Source organism: Protopterus annectens, chromosome 9.part0 (genome assembly GCF_019279795.1).
Source record: "Protopterus annectens isolate FY-2018-M chromosome 9.part0, PAN1.0, whole genome shotgun sequence".
NCBI classification, from domain to species: Eukaryota; Metazoa; Chordata; order Ceratodontiformes; family Protopteridae; genus Protopterus; species Protopterus annectens.
Genome location: NC_056743.1, coordinates 1,410,213,111 through 1,410,235,008, shown reverse-complemented (window position 1 = coordinate 1,410,235,008; position 21,898 = coordinate 1,410,213,111). Strand labels below are relative to the sequence as shown.

Genomic DNA, 21,898 nt, shown 5'->3' with positions numbered 1-21,898 from the left:
TTTTTCTACTCCTCAGCGATCCTACTCCAGGAATCAGAGGAGGGGAAAGATGTGGTCCAGGACACACATGGCAACTGCTCCTCTCGGGGCAGACGGGGGGAGCTTAGACGGAAGACGCAGACCACAAGGCAGAGGTGGCCCGCGAAACCAGGATTTCAGAGACTCTTTCTCTGGGCAACCCTACTAGCGCTCCTGAAAGTAGATGTGATTGCGTACCTCTGGAAGCAGTCAGGGGAAGACTCTCACTGCTCTTGACAGCCTGGTGACAAATAACCTCTGATACTTGGGTGCAGATTATCATTACCAGAGGCTATCATATCCCCTTCACCCTTCTCCCGAGATCACTGAGAAAAATCCCTGATGTTTACCCCAATCAGAGGGATCAAGCAGCCATAGAAGGTCAAAAACTGCCAGATAAAATCCCAGGGAGTTCCATTATGATAACAGACAAGCTGAGCAGACACATTCTACAGTCTCACGAGAGTGGTCTCTCAATCCCAAAGTGGCAAAGGAAATCTTTCGCCAATGGGGCCAGCCTTGCTGCAGTCTCTTTGCCTTCCCAATGAACAACAAATGCAGCAGCTACTGTGCCGTAATCCTCCCTCAGCGAGAGTCACAGAGCGACGCTGTCTTTCTTGATTGGCCCTCGGGTCTTCTATATGCCTTTTCGCTCATACCCCTCTTCCTAAAGAAAGCTCAAAGGTTGCAAAGTAAAATGATTCTCATTGCTCCCTTCTGGCCTAGGCATATTTGGTTCCCCTTTATATGGCCTCACCTGATTCACCATTCATGGATTCTGGATCCTTTTCCAGACCTGCCCTCTCACCACGCAGGGATTGGTGCACCCGGATCTGCGTACTCTCAAGCTCACAGCTTGGTTCCTCTAATTCCATTAATCGCCAGGCAGAATAATGTAAATTCCCCAGTACAAAAGATTCTTTTGGCCTCCCATAGGCCTTCCACCAGGAGACTCTATTCCAGTAAATGGAAGAGGTTTTCAATTTTGGCCTCTGAAAACAATTTATATCCCTTTTTGGCACCTGTTGAAAATGTTTTGCAATTTTTAGCCTCTCTGTTTGATCAAGGGGCCTCTGCTTCCACCATTAGAGTCCAGTTAGGAGCCATTTCCAATTTTCACAACTGCAGTGATGACTATCCTTAAATTTCCCATCACTTGTGCAAGGTCTTTCTCAAAGGTGCCTTACATTTAAAACGTCCATTCAAAGATCCCTTAGCTCCATGGGATCTTATTGATTTTACATTCTTTAGTACTACCTCCCTTTAAACTGTCAGCTACTTGCCATCTTAAATTCCTTTCGTGGAAAACTCTTTTTCTGGTAGCCATCACTTCTGCCAGACAAGTGTCTGATATCCAGGCATTATTTGTGAAACCCCCATATATCATCTTCCATAAAGACAGGGTGTCATTGAGAACTAACCCTTTCTTTCTTCCTAAGGTGGTCTCAGAATCCAGTATTAATCAAACTATTGAATGACCAGTTTTCTTCTCCAACAAAGGTGAATATTACTTACACTTACTGGATGTACATAGGCAAGTACGTTTTTACCTGAACAGGACTAGCGAGTCCAGGAAATTGGGTCAGTTGTTCATTTCTCTTTCTGGTCCAACAGTGGGACAAGCTGTCAGAAGTGACCTTATCTAAATGGCTGAGAGATTGTGTTACCTTTATTTATGCACATAACAACCAAAAGTTACCTGTGCCTGTTAAAGCACATTCAACCAGATCATTTGCCACATCAGATTTTTATTCAAAAGCTTCTATTAATGAAATTTGTGAAGCTGCAACTTGGGCTACGCCTCATACCTTTATCGCTCATTACAAATTGGATATGGTGTCCAGGGGAAGAGCATCCCTTTTGACTCTTTTCTCAGGAATATCCTTCCATAAGACCACCCAGGAACTAAAGTAGCTGGGGACTCTATCCCATTCGACAAGAATGAACGAAGATTGACAACAGATAAAGAAGTTATGTACTTACCATAACTTTCCATTTGTGTTGTCTATCTTTGTTCATTCTTGACATCCCATCCACCTTCCCCCTCCTGTAGATTTCCTGAGGGATGGAACCCTTGTCCTGGGTTTCCATAGAGTTTTTACCTTGGACATTGCTTCTGCTTACAATTTCATACAATTTCACTCTTGCTATGATCTGCAAACTCAAGGTAATGGAGAGAGGGGCATTACGGGTAGAGTCTTAGCTCGAGAGTTTTTTTGCTGGTGCGAGCTATGTAATGGCCCAGACAGTTCCGAAGATTGGAACGGCATTTGTCAAGAAAGAACAAAGATCGACAACACAAATGGAACATTATGGTGAGTACATAAGTTCATTTTATAGGTTATAAATCAGCTAGAAAAACAGAATTTGTGTTAGTATGCATGTTTCTAATGAATATGAAGTCTAAAACTCAAATGTCTGTCATTATTTAGCCCAGAAAATGTGGAAGTGTTCTTCTGTGTCGTCTTTTGCTAGGACTATGGTAGAAAATTGATGGCTGGTTAAAGAGGAGACTTGTTAGAGAGGCCGGATAAGAGGGAACCTATTGTATGTACGTATATATGTTTGTGTGTGTGTGTAGTGCGTGTGTATATATGTATGCACATTTTATATATATATATATATATATATATATATATATATATATATATATATATACACACACACACACACACACACAGATATACATCTGTGTGTTTTGCCTTTTGACCCACTTTATAGCTGAGAAGGGTCTGAAATAGACCAATTAATTCAGTTACTCAGTTAAACAGATGCTGTTAATGAAATTTAAAATTACCTGCATTATTGCCTCCTCCCCTTTTTTCTTTTTTGCAGTGTTTTAAAAACATTGTTTTTGTCATCATGTGGGCTGCCTTTGCTGTCCTTTGGTAGTGCTACTTATATTCTTTTGTTCCAGCTTCTTCTTCTTTCAGCTTTTCCCAGTTAGGGGTCGCCACAGCGGATCATCTGTCCGCTCATGATTGGCAGTGGAGTTTTACAGTGTCGAGTTGCCAGCCCGGCGCCCAACCTTCCACAGAAGGCACACACATGCACGCACTCACACCTAGGGCCAATTTAGAGTGTCCAGTCCACCTACAGCATGTCTTTAGGATGTGGGAGGAAATCGAAGCACCCAGAGGAAACCCATGTGGCCACAGGGAGGACATGCAGACTCCGCACAGAAGGCGTCCCAGCCGAGGATCGAATCGGAGAACCTCTTGCTGTGAGGCGGCAATTCTAACCACTGCACCACCGTGGCCGCCATTCTTTTGTTCCAGCTAAGGTTTAAAAATTAAAGCTAATAAAGTAGGAAGTAATATTTAAAGTCTGACACTTAGTGGAAATTTGGTTTGCATATCTCTAATGGCTTAATGAAAACTGTTTTTTTGCTTTCTGAAATGAGAGGTATTGCACCACTGACCTTTTAACTTAGCGGAAGAAAAAAAAGTTATTTAATGGACTGTATAAACTCATGTAGTGATTTATGTTGTCCTTTTGTCAATAGGATCATCATCGGCAAGCAGCCTTCTTCAGGGATTAAGTTTTAGCCTGCAAGATATTGGTGGCAAGCCTTCCACTGTTTCCTCAACTGTAGCTTCAGCCACTGTTCAGGTCAGTTACTGTAACTTGTTTTCATTGTGTTCTTTTTTTATTTGTTTCTTCCTTTCCTGCTGTATATGAATTATTCAACTGTGGTAGGTGAAACTGACACTTTGGTTTTATTGGAATATGCATGGATTACAGTCATTAAATGTTTTTTTTTTCAGTATAATGCAGCATTTTCCTATGATCCTTTAACAAGTCAAATTTGAGAAAGATTCATAGGTTGGTACTAGGCTATCGGCCCTAGGGCCTATACAAGCCTAACCATAACAATTCCCTGGCTATTTCTTCCCACAATATTTACTTCCCTGGACCCCTGTCTAGCAAGGCAACTAATGTAATCCCCGGAGTAAATTTCCTATCTCCCATCCAATCGTCAAGGTTCCTTTTGAAGAGGGCCAGAGAGGCGCTCTGCTTGACATGTATGGGCAGTCTATTCCAGAGTCTGGGGAGTCTCTGGGTCAGGAACCTATCTCTCCAGCATGTTTTGTGTATTGTGATGACAAGGTTTGGATCCCTAGGGCATGTGGCTCTGAGGGATTGGGATTTCTTTAAGTGTAGCATGTTCAACAGCTCTGGGTTTGACATGGCCTTGTATGTTAAGCAGAGATTGCCTCTGAGTAGACGATATGTGAAAATATTGCTGGAGTTTTTTTAGACGGTCAGCATAGGGCATCTGCTTTAGGCCTATGATTCTTTTAGTGAGGTATTTCTGCGGTCTTTCCAGTTGATGCAGATGTCTTGAGAGGTACATACCAAATGTGGCGTTGTATTCTATAATGGGTTTAATGAGGGATGAGTACAGTGGGACAATGACCTACTTTTTTCTGGTTGAAAAGCCCTTCGTGATGAGGTGTGCCACATAGACGTATTTCCTGACTGTTGTGGCAATGTGGTTATTGAAGGTGAGACCACTGTCCACCTGTGCCCCTAAGTCTGTTATCACAAATTAACTGAATGAACTAGAAGCAGTAAGAAATTAAGTTGAGTTTCATCAGCTTATTGCGTTATGTAAAACCATACCATACTTATATTATTCCAGTTAACGTGTTAATTTGAAAAAAATCTTTTCCCACTGTCTTTTTCATTTCAAAATAATGTTTTGAAGTTTCTGCCACACCACATGCATAATATAATATTTCACAGAATGTAAAGCACCCTGGACACGGCTGAGTTCCAGATTCTTTATTCCACAGGTTACAGGTTAAGTGCTTTCATCCAACTTCTTTTGGACGTCTTCAGAACAACTAATAGTAAAAACTCAACCCTTATATACACACCTTAACACGTGTATAATTAAGCAATTGAACAATTAAAAAAATTACTTATTATCCATTAAATAATCAACAATTCCACCTCATTTCTAAATGACCCGTAAATACTTTGTTAAAATTTTAGCAAAGACTTAGTAAAAACAAAATGTAATAAAGTAAAATACTACAAAATTTGTTATGTATGTATTAGCCTAAAATATATTTTAGCTTAAGTATAGCTGCTATACTGACACTATCATTAATGCCTAGGAAGGTGGTGGCATCCAACCTCAATTGCCACCTCAGTTCACATATATCTAAATCTAGGTCCAAGACCGTACCCTGCCTATCCTTTCCTCATATTCTTAATGTCAGTGATGTGTTCCCTAATTCTGTCCTTAAAATGTCTACTGGTCTTGCCGACATAAAAGGCAGAACAATGTTCACATTTGGCCATGTAAACTAAATTTATTCTGTTACATTTGAAATGTCCATGAAAATGAAAAGTTCTCCCTTAATGCAAGTGTTTCCACTAGTCTCAAAAATGTGTACACATGCATTGCATCTACCACATTTGAAGTTACCAAGTGCTCTACTACACTGATTGAGATCAGTGCGAGCCCCCATTTCCAAAATCTCCTTAAAGGATCTGTCCCTTCTAAAAATAACCCTAGGGGATCCCCCACCTTATCCATAAGAGAGCTGTTGGCAAGTAACAATCTCCAATTCTTTTGGATGATATGAGTCACCTATTCAGCATCCTGATTGAAAGTGGTGATGAACAATAATCTGTTCCCCATTTTTCTTCTTAAATCTGAATTACAATTTCATAGCATACTGGTACCATCGTCATTATTAGAATCAAAAATACCTATTAAGTATAAGCCTATAAACACCCTTGGCTCTTTTGGATCTAACTTCCCCTGCCAAAATTCTACAAAGAGCTTCAGGGTAACCTCTTTTAACAAATAACTGTCATAAACTCAAGCTCCAATAGGAAATCCTGATCAACCATAACTATTCTGGCAGCCCTTATAAATTGTCCCTTGACAGTAGACTTTTTCTGATGGTAAGGGTGCCAGCTACAAAATTCCAAATATGAGTTAGAAAATGTGGATTTTCTATAAATACTTGATCTCAAAGTGTTGTTACTACTGTAAATGGTTAAATTAACATCCAAGTATGACACACTGTCGCTACTATACTCATTGGTAAACTTAAAAAACTCCTGTTTGGTATTGAAGAAAGTTTTTCATCTTATCTTCCTCTCCATCCCACACAATAAAAATGTCATCCAAAAATCTGGTGTAATGTTTTATACATGCCCAAAATTCACTAGAAAAAGTGAATTCCTGCTCCCAATGGGACATGACAAAATTGGCATATATGGGGACACAAGCCGCCGCCATAGCCACACCAGTCACCTGCTTGTATTAGTGTCCTTCAAAATGTAAAATATTATTAGTTAATACTGCCTCCATCAATGTGGTAAGAACATAAAATTTGTGCTATACTCCCAGCCATTCTAACCCAACACCATGGGGTATTACTGAAAACAGGTTACATACATCTATAGTAACCAAGAAAGTATTCTCAGTGATAGTGACACCATTTAAATGCTCCAAAAATTTCCAGGAATCCTTAGTAATATAGGAAAAGGTTCCCATCCCCTTTTGCAAATGATGATCCAGGTACTTACTTAAAAATCAAGTCTTAGCCCTTTTGCCATACACAATAGGCCTGAATTGTAAAAAGTCAAGGCCTTTGTGGATTGTGGGGATGTCAAAGATGTTTGTTATTACTGGATAATCATTTCTTAAGAATTGATTATCCTTTTCATTGATTTGCCCCTGATATAACATATCCTCTATTAGAAGGTCCAGTTTCTTGTAAGCTATATGTATTTCATTGAGATTACTCTCACAGTAAGTGTCTTCAGTCGACAGGGCTGCCATCTTATTAGAATAATCACATTTGTCAAGAATCACAGCCCCACTACCCTTGTCCAGCTTCTTTATCCGGATACTGGTGTCTGTGGCCAGTTCCAATAATAGGACTTTTTCATTTGGGGACAAATTATTAGGTTACTTAAAAGGTTGTTGTCTGTAACTATCCCTTATGTCTATTTCACAGACCCTCTCATATATCCCTATAACACCATTTAAGGGGGGATTAAAATAACTAGGTCTCTTCAACACATTACCTTGTTCCACATAACTTCCCCCATTAAAACATACCTTCAACTTCATTTTGCTTGTAAAATGTTTTAAATCTATTAAAATATTGGACAGGTCCCCACCCCTGCATGGCACAAAAGTGAACCCTTTGGATAGCAAATCAGCATGTGCCATACTAAGAAGGTTTTTAGAATAATTATAAACCTTATAGTCACTGGCTGAATTGACAATAATAGCCAGACCATTATTATCACGTGTCATTAGATTCAGCTATAACATTAAATAAAATGTCGAAATCAATTTGTCCATTATCACAAAAGAAATCTGTGTTCGTCTAACCATTACCAATATCCGGACTATCCGGAAATAAAAGCCCACTCTCCACTGGGGGCTCTACAATAACTTGCCTGTTATCATTCAATTCACAAGATGAATAAACACTCAGACTACTGCCAAAACGTGCATCATTGCATTCAAGAGCACTTCCGAAAGTAGCACTAACCATTTGGCTCAAACCACCCCAGCCATTATCAACAGTAGCTCGCCTACTGTCATTTAAATCGTAGGATGAATGAATACTCGGACCACTACCAGAATGTACATCGTTGCCTTCAAAGGCACTTTCAAGAGTAGCATCAACCAGTTGGCCCAAACCAACTTGCCCATTGCCATTAAACCTGTCTTTTAAGTCATAGGTTGAGCAAATGCTTAAACTACTACCAAAACGTGCAGCGTTATTTTCAAAAGCACATTCATGCACTACATCCACCAACTGGCTTGAACCAGCTTGTCCATTGTCAATAAGTCTTTTGGGGTTTACCCAACCCTTGTCTACATTCGAAACATTTAAAATCATAACTTCACTTTCTGATGACACCTCCAAACAAGCCAAACTGCTGTCTTTTAAGTCTTTGTATACCTCAGATAAAACACAGTCATACCGATTTACTTCATGAGAAGGAACAGTAGTTAATGTAATGCCTGAGTTTGGAGATGCATCATAATCAATGTAGACACTTAACTTGACTGAGCGACCCCATAGAAAAGTCTTCTAATAATGATTCCGAAAATACCGGTTCTTCGGCCTTGCTCCTTCCTCCTTGTACCTTTGATCCATATTCTCACTTGCTATAATCCTTTCTTCCCTGTTCCTTAACCGCTCTTATCGTCTCAGGCCTTCCTCTAAAGGAACGCTGGCTGACCCACCTGAAAAACCCTTGGTTGAGGCGTCACTTACTGCCAGTTACCGGACTCCTGATTGGTTAAAGGCTCTTGGTTGCTACGGTTACCAATGGATAATGGGTATACCTTATTTTTAGTGTACTCCAATGTGTCCCGTTTTAATTTGTTGATCTTTCTTTGAAAAATATTATTCTAATTGTTTTTGCATGCTAATTGGCTGCTTTGCTGTTTAAAAGTACTACAGTTTGGATCTTTGTCTGATGAAACAGCTGCTGCTGCTGCGAAAGCGCTTACTGTTTGTTCTGAGATTAAATTCCTGAATTTTACTGCTGTGTTCCGCTGCCTCCTTAGACTCTGATATTGTATAATTTATTTTTTGGAGGAATGGTTTACCTACACTATATCTTTGTTCTTTGTTGCCTTATACTGTGTTGGATTTGGTGTAAGGACATGGCAGAAGGTTGTTGTCAACCACGGGATTCTTCCAACTCATCTGAGCTGAATAGCGTGACTTTTACTGGCCGTAAGAAATTTTCATATTTACTTGGGGGCTCTGAGAATTCCTTATTGGACATTATACCAGCAGATAATGTACCTTCTACTCTGAATAACTGTGAGTATGATTCAAATGCCCAGAGAAGGGATTTACATAAGCTTGAAAATGATGCCAGAAGATTAATTAGACTAAAAACACAGAGATTCCATTTTGAGGCATGTCTCAATTTGCGTAGTTCCTCGTGGCTTAAGGGTTCTAACTATGCCAACACGTATAATGACCTTTTGATTCAATGGCAGCAAATCAACTTGGATACAAGCTATAGCTATATGAGACTCCTAATACAATTTTTTAAACCACATGAGGACAATTTGCTGTCTGATATTGAGAAAGCACAAATGGGCCTCTCTGAGACATATCCACATTCAGTTGCAGATATTAAGGTGGAACACATTATAGACTCTATTGCTGCCTATGAAAGACAGATGCTCAATAATAAAAGGAGAAAGATACGTGATATTGCTGACTTTTCTAATGAAAGAGTCTTCGCTTGGCCTAGGGAGAATAGATCTGTTACTACAAACATTAATGTGAACACCAGTCACTCTAAAACATCTTCCAGTGATCCTGTTCAAGGACCAGAACCAACTGTATTTAACACTGAGGCTCCTATTGTTCCTTCTAGTTCCACCTTAAATGCTGAGAAACCACATACTGAACATAGCGTGAGGGAGGTACCCTCAGGCTTACATACATGCCCTTGACTTGTGGATGACATCAGCACTAATTCAGCTAGTGTGTCGGATAATGGAGCACGAAGGAAAAATTCTTCCCATATAGTGGCAACCACTTGTGCTCCATCTCTGCTGTCTAATCCAAACGGCTTGTTGTCTAACCCTCTTTCCATTCGCACGTCTAATTTTTACAAACGACCTTTGGGGAGAGCACGATTCAAGAGGAAGGCATTGGCCAAGGAAGGGACTCCGTTAACATTGAAGAAGATGTGTGAACAACGTTAGTTTGGAATTTATCTAGTCGTAGACTAACGGCCATTGAAATGAATCTTCTAAACAAAGGTATGAGTTTCATACCAGCTACAAAAATGACTCTAACTGAAAACATTATAGAACTTAAGACTTTTACTAGAAATGTCAGTTTAAAGATGTTTTTTAATAATTCACATGGCACTAGTAATAATAATGCTAATATTTTTAGGAAAACTAGTTGCTTTATACCGCCTACAGTTGATGCTATTGAAGTTTTTGAAAAAGCATGCATTAGGGACATTTATGCATTATATGAAAATAATAACAATACAAAGACTTTTTGTAACATGTCAGTTAATGAGAGGTTAGCTCTAGAACAATCGTGTCAGGATTCTACCTTGAGCTTTAGACCAGCAGACAAAGGTGGATGTCTTGTAGTTGTAGATTATACATTTTACAAGGATGCAATGTATACCATGCTCAATGATATATTAATTTATATTCCATTTACAATGCAACAGGTTGAACAGTCTATTAGTAGAGTGTATAATGAATTGTTTGAATGTCTGCAGCTTAGACATATTAGTCTTGATCTCTTTAATTATTTTATTATACAAGAACCAACTTTGCCTACTATACAGGGCCTCCCTAAAATACATAAGCATGCCAGTAAACCCACTATGAGACCAGTAGTAGCTGGAAGGGGATGGTGCACTGAACCTCTTTCCATCTATGTTGAACAACATTTGAAACCAATCTTAGCTAAGAACTGTTATATTTTAAGGGATACTGAACAGTTCCTTAGGGACATTTGCTCACATACAAGTTAAACCACCTGTTGCTGGTTGCATTATGATAGCATTAGATGTGATGGACCTCATAAATAAAGACATAGGGAATTTGCAGACTTTGGATCCATCCCAGTTTGGCTTTGTCAAAGGCAGATCATGCCTTCTAAACTTGGTTGACTTTTTCGAAGCAGTCACCAAAGCCATTGATGAGGGAAAGGCAGTCCATACAGCCTACCTCGATCTGGCGAAGGCCTTCGATACAATACCCCACTCGGGTATCATTGAAAAACTCATCAGCTTAAATGTTAACCCATACATCACAAGATGGGTTGCAAACTGGCTGAGTGACAGAACCCACAGGGTCAGAGTTGCTGGCGCCATGTCAGACTCAAAGCCTGTCACAAGTGGTGTACCACAGGGCTCAGTCCTGGGCCCACTCTTGTTTGGCATCTACTTTTCCAAGTACAAGCAAACACAGGAGGGTTATGGCTGACAAAGTTTGCAGATGACTGCAAACTGGGCGCCATAGTAGAAAACACATCTGACACAGATATCCTTCAGAAGGGTCTCACAGAAACGGATAACTGGTGCCAGAGCCATGGCCTAAAGTTAAATGCCAAAAATGCATAGTCATACCCTTCGGGAAAAACAAGGTTACCCTAGCTACCAAATAGGTGGCAATCCACTGAGCATAGAAGAAGTTATCAGGGACCTGGGGACCCAGGTTGATAGTAGTCTGTCATTCGACACCCATGTAGCTAAAGTAGTTAGGAAGACCTTCTACATTGCCCACCTTATCATGAAGGGATTCTCATCTAGATCAAGGGAGGTCATAGTCTCCCTATACTCATCACTCATCAGACCAATGATTGAGTACAATGCCCCATTCGAATGTATCTGACCCGACACTTGCAGCAGCTGGAGAGGCCACAAAGTTCCTCACCAAAAGGATAAAGGGTCTCAAACATCTGTCCTATGCTGCCCGACTGAAAGAACTCCAGCTCTATTCAGTCGCACCGCTTGCTCAGAGGTGACCTTTGCCTAACATACAAGGCCATGTCAAACCCAGATTTGATGAATATGCTTCACCTCAAAAATCTAGATCCGTCAGAGCCACAAGGGCGGGAGACTTAAACCTCGACACGGCTATTAATAGGACGCGCTGGAGGGATAGATTCATCACCCAAAGACTCCCTATGCTGTGGAATAAAATCCCGGTATATGTGAGGCAGAGCACCTCGCTGGCCTTGTTCAAGAGAAATCTTGACCAATGGATGGGAGATCGCAGATATACCCCAGGGATTACCTCAGTGTCACTGCTCAACAGAGGCACAGCAAAATAATGGGTATAGTTCCCCATACTAAAGGGGTGGCGTAAGCCACAAAACTATGGGCTAGGCTTGTAAATGCCCTCGGGCAGATAGCCTAGTATGAACCTATGAACCTATGAACCTTAAGTGCATACCCAATAACAGGGATAGAGATGTTGGGAGACTGTCTAAAGCAAGATGGCACTTATGAGATCCACAAGATCGATTTACTGTGTATGCTTATGGAACTTAGTCTTGACAATAACATTTTTATGTTTGAAGAAGGTATTTTTAAACAAAGGGATGGCGTAGCTATGGGCACCTCTTGTGCCAATAGCTACGCCAACCTCGTTATGGCAGAATGGGAGGAAATGCATATCATACCTCAGCTCAAGCCTGGACAGGTTGTTTTTTACAGGAGATTTGTTGATGATCTTTTCCTCCTGTGGGAGGGTACTGGTGATGAGCTGTCTCAATACATTGGTCAACTCAGCAGTAGTACTAACTTTCTTAGTTTGACAGCCAGTAGCTCTGCTGTAAGTATGGATTTTCTTGATGTTAGGATTAGCAGGGGACTTGATGGCACTTTTACTTCTGAAATCTATAGGAAATGTTTCCATAGGAATACGTTTGTCCACAGACAGCATATGCATCCTGGGCACATTTTTAATAATGTTGTGACAGCACAGATGTTAAGAACATCCAGATTGACAGCAGGTGACTCTACCTTCTGTTGTGAATTGAAACATATGGAACAGCGATTCCTTGAGAGGGGTTATAATAAGAAAGAAATTAGCTCGGTTACAGCTCAAGCATATACATCTAGAACTCAGGAGGGTAAGCCATATTTCTCTTCACCCACTCAGTTTTGCAAACAGAAAGTGACCAACTGTAAACTGAGAGTACCAGTTACTTAGGCCAGCAACATTAGATTGTTGAAGGACATCTGTGCTAAATACTGGGATATACTTAGATCTAATGAGAGAGTGGAATCAATAGTAGGAGAAGCCCTGAGCTATATATATATGAATAAGAGATCACTTAAGAAATTGCTATGTTATCCAAAGTTTAACTCCAATACTGATTCACAGCTTAATATTGGTACATTTCCTTGTCGGGCATGTAACTACTGTCATTTGATTGACAGTAGTGCTGCATTTGAACATCCAGATATGCATAAAAAGATGTTTTTCAGAGCCAGAGCTAACTGTAACACAGTGAATCTAGTTTATTTAGCCTACTGCACAGTTTGTTACTGTTTCTACATTGGGATGACAACACGCAGGCTACGAGACAGGATGAGGGAGCATCAATATGATATCTCCAGGAGAGCTGAGACTAATGCTTTATCTAGGCACATCATGTTACTAGGTGCTCAGCACAAATTTAAGTTTATGGTTGTTGAAACAGTCAGTGTGGGTATAAGGGGGGGGGGCCCACATAGAACTAAGGTAGAAAGCAAAGAATTGAACTGGATTATTAGAATGAAAGCTAATATGGGGAAAGGCCTCAATGATAATTTTTTTATTAAACCAGTTTTAATGAGTAGGCCCTTAGCCAGATAGATATTAATTATGTTCAGTATTTTTATAATGTTTTTATGAATTAAATGTTCCATATGCTTTTATGTATGAAATGTTTTCATGTTTATACAATGAGCTTTGAGCTGCATTTTTTGGTGTGGCTTTAAGGGCTCTTGTTAATTCTTAATTGTTTTTGCATGCTAATTAGCTGTTTTACTGTTTAAAAGTACTACAGTTTGGATCTTTATTTGTCTGATGAAGCCGCTGCTGCTGCGAAAGCGCTTGCTGTTTGTTCTGGGATTAAATTCTTGAATTTTACTGCTGTGTTCCACTGCCTCCTTTGACTGTGATATTGTATTTAATCATTATGTTGATTAACTCCAAACCGGTTCGATCGAAAAGCCGGTGAACTTCGTCAAGCATCTCAACATTGTGTTTTATGCCATTGGGGTACTTCCACCATCATAGACCTCTTGGCACTTGCCCCAATTCAGTATTCTTTTCCATATATCCATTTTCAATCTGCAATTTTCTCAAACCAAAAAGTCTGTTTTCAAAGGGATGGATCCTGTCCATTAAGGACTGCTGCACAACAGTCTGTTGACTAGCCCCACTACCTGGGTTCGTCTGAAAGTCATATTTGCTGTTTCTCCAGTCCCCAGCTCCAGTAGCTGTCAAAGCCTCATTAACCACAGGACCATTGTTAGAACCATTGTAAATGTTTGTTAAACTACTTGATGAACCATTAGCCTGCGGCTCAAAATGGGTGGTTAAGTTGGTTTGCGAAAGCTCAGTAGGTTGAGTTAAAGGTAAACCCCAGACTGCCAAATGGGTTGCTGCCCCTCTCGTTCTTTTTGGCAGTTAAAGTCTTAATCTGGGCAGTATGCTTTGCTAGTTGCTGGTTGATTTGATGAAGTAGTTCTACAATCTCATTGTTGGAACTCACAGTCTTCATAGTCCAGGAAGCCTCTCACTTCACATAATGTGAAGCACCCTGGACACGAAGGCTGAGTTCCAAATTCTTTATTCCACAAGTTACAGGTTAAGCGCTTTCATCCAACTTCTGTTGGACTTCTTCAGAACAACTAATAGTAAAAACTCAACCCTTATATACACACCTTAACACTTGTATAATTAAGCAATTGAACAATTAAAAATGTACTTATTATCCAATAACTAAATCAACAATTATACCTTGTTTCTAAATCACCCATAAATACTTGTTAAAATTTTAACAAAGACTTAGTAAAAACAAAGGGAGGCCACGATGGTGCAGCAGTTAGCGTTGCCACCTCACAGCAAGAGGTTCTCCGGTTCAATCCTCGGCTGGGGTGCATTATGTGCGGAGTCTGCATGTCCTCCCTGTGGTCACGTGGGTTTCCTCCCACATCCCAAAGACATGCTGTAGGTGGTTTGGACACACTAAATTGGCCCTAGGAGTGAGTGCATGTGTGTGTGCCTTCTGTGGAAAGTTGGGTGCCGGGCTGGCAACTCGGCACTGTAAAACTCCACTGCTAATCATGAGCGGACAGGTGATCCGCTGTGACAACCCCTAACTGGGAAAAGCCGGAAGAAGAAGAAGAAGATGATGTATGTATTAGCCTAAAATATATTTTAGCTTAAGTATAGCTGCTATAATGACACTATCATTAATGCCCAAGAAGGTGGTGGCATCCATCTTATCTAACAATCGGTTCCAGTGTCTGGGGATTCTTTGGGTCAGGAACATATCCTTCCAACATGTTTTGTTTATTGTGATGACAAGGTTTAGATCCCTGGAGCGTGTGGCTGTGAGGGATTGGGATTTCTTTAACTGTAGCATGTCCAACAGCTTTGGGTTTGACATGGCCTTCTATGTAAAGCAGAGATCACCTCTGAGTAGACGATGTGCAACAGAGTTTAGCTGGAGTTTTTTTAGATGGTCAGCATAGGGCATCTGCTTTAGGCCTGTGATTCTTTTAGTGAGGTATTTCTGCGGCCTTTCCAGTTGTTGCAGATGTCTTGAGAGGTACATACTAAATGGTGCGTTGTATTCTATAACTGGTCTAATGAGGGATGAGTACAGTGGGACAATGACCTCCTTTTTTCTGGATGAAAAGCCCTTAGTGATGAGGTGTGCCACATAGAAGGATTTCTTGACTGTTGTGGCGATGTGGTTATCGAAGGTGAGACCACTGTCCACCTGTGTCCCTAAGTCTGTTATCACAAATTAACTGAATGAACTAGAAGCAGTAAGAAATTAAGTTGAGTTTCTTCAGCTTATTGCGTTATATAAACCCATATCCATACTTACATTATTCCAGTTAATGTGTTAATTTGAAAAAATCTTTTCCCACTGTCTTTTTGCATTCAAAATAATGTTTTGAAGTTCTGCCACACCACATGCAAAGTATAATACTTCTGTTAGTACTTTGTGCATCATTGCACCCTCTTTATTAAGAATTTATCTAATACAAATGTTTGCAAAAAAATTGACATTGTGCTGTATTTTTCAGTCTTACTTTCTTGTCTCTTATGGACTCCTTACATCTTCACTTAAACGTTCCCATTGGTCCATGTAATAATAGTTTACCCTTATTATTTTTGTCATGTCATATTTTCTCCTACATCTAATTCCCCTAATAATATTTCTTTACTTGTGTATGTAAATATATATATATATATATATATATATATATATATATATATATATATATATATATATATATATGGGTCTACCTGACAACACCGATGCGCTAAAACACCGACAGTGAAATCACCGACACCACAAAACCGAAAGTTCAGAAACACAAAACATCACATACCTGACAAACCACAATCCCGACAGTCAACAAACAAAACAAATCCCCTGTCCAAAAAGCACACACACAACACAAGCAGTACAAAAACCTTACAAACCTATACTGAACCTTACATAGACAACTATCTATGCACTAACCTTAACGCTAACCCTAAGGTCCGTCACTATCGCACACTCGCCTAACCCACACCCTAACCCTAACTCACTTAACCTGCCCCTATCCCTAACGTCTGTCACTATCGCACACTCACCTGACCCGTGCCCTAACTCACTTAACCCGCCTCTAACCCTACAGACCGTCACTATCACACACTTACCGGTGATACTGTAGTTGAGGGCCTCACCAGATGCGCAGTAGCAAGCCATGCCCAAAGCCCACCCCCGTGATATGTCATTCATGAATATGCATTCCCTCCCAATGTACAACCTAAGAAAAAAAAAAAGTGCACTTGACATTGTAATAGGATAGTAAATATAACAGTAAACTGAAAGTAAATTACCGGTATGGCATGAACCGACATTTAAACAAAAAAAAAAAAACACTTTCTCGACCTTGGGGTATTTCAGTTTCTTAAGAGGACTGCCAACTGCTAAAATTATGGATTTGATACAACGTGTAATAGCTTCTTATTTAAACTAAAGTGTTTCCGTTGTCACAGTGCTTTTAATAGTCAAACAGTCACCAAAATCTCATATTGACACTTTGAACGGTTTTGTGCTGTCAGTACAGCACGCAATTATAATGGAAGTATAACCGCTTCTTTCTTTCACTCAGTTGTGGGGTTAAGTCTTTAAGTATTACAGGGTGTTGCAGCATGACTGAACTTTGATATGCACATATTGTGTATAACGGCAAGTTTTAATTGACCTAAAATGTAAAAATATATATCTATAGAATCTATTGCCAGTTTGTCGAAAACCCCAAGTAATATGCAGACCGGGTTGTCACTCAATTTGTGACACACCCACTTCTGCGTGAAAGGAACTGGTGAGGCCCTAAACTACAATATCGCCCACTTACCTTACCCGCACCCTAACCCTGACGGCCGTCACTACCGCATACTTACCCACTAGCGCTCGTTTGACATGTCGATGTTCTCAGCGTCGGGATTCTCAACTGTCAGTCATCTTCGTTGTCGATCTTCCGGTGTTGGTCTTCTCGTCGTCAGCGTTTCAAGCTTTCGGCGTTATCAGGTAGACCCATATATATATATATATATATATATGTATGTGTATATATATATATATATATATATATATATATATATATATATATATACACACACACATATATATATATATATATATATATATATATATATACACCTATATATATACACACATACATATATATTTCAGTTTAACACATTTATTTTATCCCAAATTCCTTATACTTATCCCATAAGAGTTGTGCCAGAATTCCTTAATTGTGATATTTTATATACTTTATTACCAAGAGTAAATCTAACAAAGTCAAATGTATAACTGGATTAATTAATCCAAAGCCACCTTTCTTGTTTTTAAAATGCAGTACTCCCCTCTTTACAGGATTTAGCCCTGAACCCCATAATACTGAAAAAAATCTTCAGCAATTTTCCTCTTTCTATTGGAAACATAAATGTACTTCCCGTGAATTCTACCTTTTCTAACTGTACAAAAGTCTTCAAATTGACTTTTTTTTCTAAAAGGCAATTTAAATGCCCTCCATAATCCTGTAAAATCTTTAATCTCTTCCAGTAAATTAATCCATTTTTAACTACTCTCGTTATTGTTTCTTTGAATCCTTTGTTTTCTTTATTCAAATGTAAATCAGTTTACTTTAATAGTGTTTGCAATTCTTTTATCCAACTATATTTACTACTGATTTCTTGGCAAGCAACAGTGTATCATCTGTGTAAGATAATAATAAAGGCATTTTTAGTTTATCCCAGAAGATAAAACTGTTTTCCTTTAATTGTCTTGTAATTTATGATGATGCATTTATTACCAGTGAAAATAATACATTATTATTGACACTCGTACCACACACCTCTCATTATACTGTATTCTCCACTAAATTGCCCATTAACCAATATTTATTGGTTCAGAACATTATTTTGCTGATTTTACCGAATAGACCACTTTTTTACTGTTTTGCATCCTTTCTGTATTTCCAATTGTTGGTTTCCTCATTAACCAATATTCTGACACAACTGTTTTCATGAGAAGTTCTTATAAATGTAATACTTTTCATCCTATTACACAAGCCTGGAAATTCTTAAGTATTGATGCATAACATTTTTGTAAGATTTTGTTACATTTTATCACATACTACTCATTGTTGGCTTATATTATCTCAGCTACCATTTATTTTATTAAAATAATCTCCTAACTTTGTTTCCTTTTTACTTCATGTATAAAGTCTACCAAAACTTCTTCCAATACTTTATTCTTTTTTTCCTTCAAGAAAGATTTAATATAGAGAATTATGATCAGGTTGCTGGTCATAACCTGTTTGTAGTGTATGGAGTAGGCTGATTACGCTCCAGTATTTGGAAAAAGACAAACCAGTAAAGCGCCAGAGTGATGCACAGCCTGACCTTAACGATTGTTAAGCCCCACCCTGCTTTTGTAAAATCTACGTGTACTGATTAGCAAATGACAGCAGCACAGCAAAATATTTGTTTCTGCCTAGTGTCCATACCCTTAAAGTGTCCCCTAACTTCTTGTAAAAAAAAGTGTAGAAAGTTAAAAAGGATACAAATTATGAAACTCAAATGTTTGTCATTATTTAGTGACTTTAGTCCTTGGTTGTTTATGTGGAATGAAAAAACAGATTTTATGACAAACCGATCAAAAATAAGAAGCAATAATCTGGACAGTCTGCAAAACTCTCAGCAGTAGTCTGGCATTAAAGATAAATGCAGACTTGACAGACAGCTTTACGCTGCCATTCTGACAGCATCCACTAAGTGTTTTATGGCTTTGAAAGCCAACAAAACAGGGATATTTCCTCCATGTAACTAATAGTATATGAAATAGATAAAGCTCCATGCACTGCAAAATGCTTATAAAGTTTGTATATTACTGTCTGTACCTGGAGCTTTTCTCCCAGGGCCTCTGCTGAAAAACTGAGTTCTTTCTGACTCAGTCAGACCATTCCGGTAAACAAATGTAAAATAAAATAAATAAATAAAAATTTCTGCTTCAGTCATCTAGGTTGGTAGGGTATGTTAGTAAATGGAGCTGGAAAACTTTAAATCTGTATTGGGGTGTCTTCCTGGAGAGGTAAGGTGTCTTATTGCAGTTTTCCTGTTACAATTTGTTGTGAATACAATGGGTTTTTACAATGTTTTATTATTATTAGTATTATTAATATTAAGGAAGCTGTTTTCTCTGTGTTTTGTACTGACTAGTAGAAACCCTTGTTAACTAAACTGAAATATATACCCAGGGAAACAGGATTGGTGGAGCAAATGTGTGAAGTGCCAAGATAATGGCACAGTGTCTAGTAGTGTGTGATATCTTAACATGTGTATTACTAATTGTACAAGTATTTGAAGCACGTGATAGCCACTTGCCCCTTTATTCTTTGAAGAGGGTAAAACATCAAATGCTTGCCTCTTTATTCCTTGAAATGAGTAATACATTAAAACACGTGCAGATTTTTAATTGCTGGAAATATCGCTTACTTTTGTATGCAACCGTTTGTATATGCACTGTGAGTGTGTTCATATTTGAGAATTGTGCACATGTGTACATAGTAAGATTTATGCTAAGTTTTTGTGATTAAGTTGAAGGTTTGCTGTCATTCTTAAAACAGTCATTCAGTTGACCCATTACTTGCATTCATTAATGGGAGCGACACTGTAGTACTCCATTACTGCAATACTTTAAAAAAGAAAAGGGGGGGAAAAGTTGGTCTTAGTGCAGGGTGTGGATGTCTCTACAACGTGATAACCTTATTCTTAATGGCATGCCTCTAGCCATACTTTTCAGCTGTCCATGTTTCATGCATTGTTCACATTTTTCTACGTTGAGATTGAGTTTACAGCCTTCGGAAAAACAAGCTAATGCAAAGCCTGTTGTAACAACTTTATAAGGTGCAGTATTCATAGTCTGTCCCTAATTTTGGCTCATTGTTCCTCATTATTTTTAGCTTTAAGAGGTTGGAGGTTGGTATAATAGTTGAGGTATTTACCTCACAGACAACAAGTACAAGGTTAGATTCTCACCAAGGGAAATTGGTATGCTTAAAATGGCCCACAAGGACAGCTAGCCTAGTACTTGCCTATGAATTTAAGGATCAACTTATCCCACTTAACTCATGCCCTGTTCCCCTCACAGATAAATTCCTTCAACTCTCTATTAATTATTGTCCACAAATTTTCTTTCGGTTGATAAAAATATGCCTCACTTGTATATAAAACTAAAGAGATTAAAACATTTTCACTGCTTGTATCTTACTAACCATATCCATAAACAAGACATTTTAGTTTCTCAGTCTTTGAGTTATCTTTTTAGTCTCTTCCCACATACCCTTAGCTGCCATAACAGAAGTCTTTTTAATCCTTACTTCTAAATACTTCATCTTACCATGTTTACATAGTTATTGGTATTGCTAAAGCAGTTTGTGAGTGCATAATTTACGGCTTTCGCCTTTGTTTTATCTTCATTAATTGTATCCCAAAAAGACTTGAACCTGTATCAAAATGTTCTAGAATACAGAGATCTCTTTTTCTGAATTTATGAAGTACAAAATGTTATCATCTGCAAGTAAGGCCAACTTTTCTTGATTACCATATTAATTATATCCTTGCATTTGTCACTTATTTTCCTTGCCAATAAATATAAAGTAAATAACAAAGAAGAAAAAGGACACCCTTGCCTGGTTCCTTTCTTCAAACATAGTTTATCTGAGAGGAATCTTCCCAGTTTAATTCTTGCCTCTGATCCTTCATATATCATCTTAATTACACACATTATTGTTTCAGGGAATGCAGTTGCTTCCATTGCCTTATTCATAAAATCCCAGCTTACTCTATCAAATGCTTTGTTTGCATCAATACCCACTAACAGCAGCAATATTTTCTTACATTCTGCTTCTTTCTGGATCATCATTGCTCTGTTAATGTTGTCAAATGTTTGCTTTCCCACCACAAAACTGATTAATCCGTATCTGTCAATTTTGAGAATACTTTTGCCTTCCTTTTACCTAGATTGACATGGAGCTGGTTCTGATGAGTCTTTACTGTCTTTAAGTTATGTAGCCACCACAGCTTTCTTCAGAGATGTTGGTACTTTCGCTCCTTTTAAAATGCTTTTAAATAAAATCTACCAGATCTCTTTCAGTTTCTTCCTCCCCTGACTTCCATACTCCCATCAGGAATACTGACTTTTCCTGGAGACTTTCCTGAAGGTTGATTGTACATCATTTGTCTCTCATCTCCTTTTATCTTAACTGTTAGTTGTTGTGCCTCATCAGCTTCTGACCTTGGCATAATTGTCTTCCATAAATATTTCCATTTCCACATTTTTTGCGCTATACAAACTTTCATACAATTTCTGTAATATCTGTAATGCTTCTAGAATTACATTGTTAATAAATGAAGCTTTTCGGTCCTTAGATGTATTTTTAACTCTGGAACAATCCAGATATCTTCTCCCTTTTTTATTTCAGTGGTTTCTCTGTTTGGAGAATTTGCAGGGCTCTGCCAGTCTTTCTTTTTAAGGCATTTTTTGCTGCATTGTAGCTTCTGTTGGAGGCACAACTTCGAGTT

The 21,898-nt window shown here is 38.8% G+C and overlaps 1 protein-coding gene across 4 annotated transcripts in view; it reads left to right on the top strand.

Annotated features, from left to right (window-relative positions):
• KANSL3 (KAT8 regulatory NSL complex subunit 3) overlaps positions 1-21,898 on the top strand; it is a 2,067,031-nt gene that overhangs the window by 1,739,277 nt on the left and 305,856 nt on the right. For all 4 annotated transcript variants that reach the window (XM_044084373.1, XM_044084371.1, XM_044084372.1 and 1 more), the window contains exon 18: positions 3,524-3,630. In XM_044084373.1, coding sequence (XP_043940308.1) covers positions 3,524-3,630 — 107 coding nt within the window. The remainder of the gene's footprint in view (positions 1-3,523; positions 3,631-21,898) is intronic.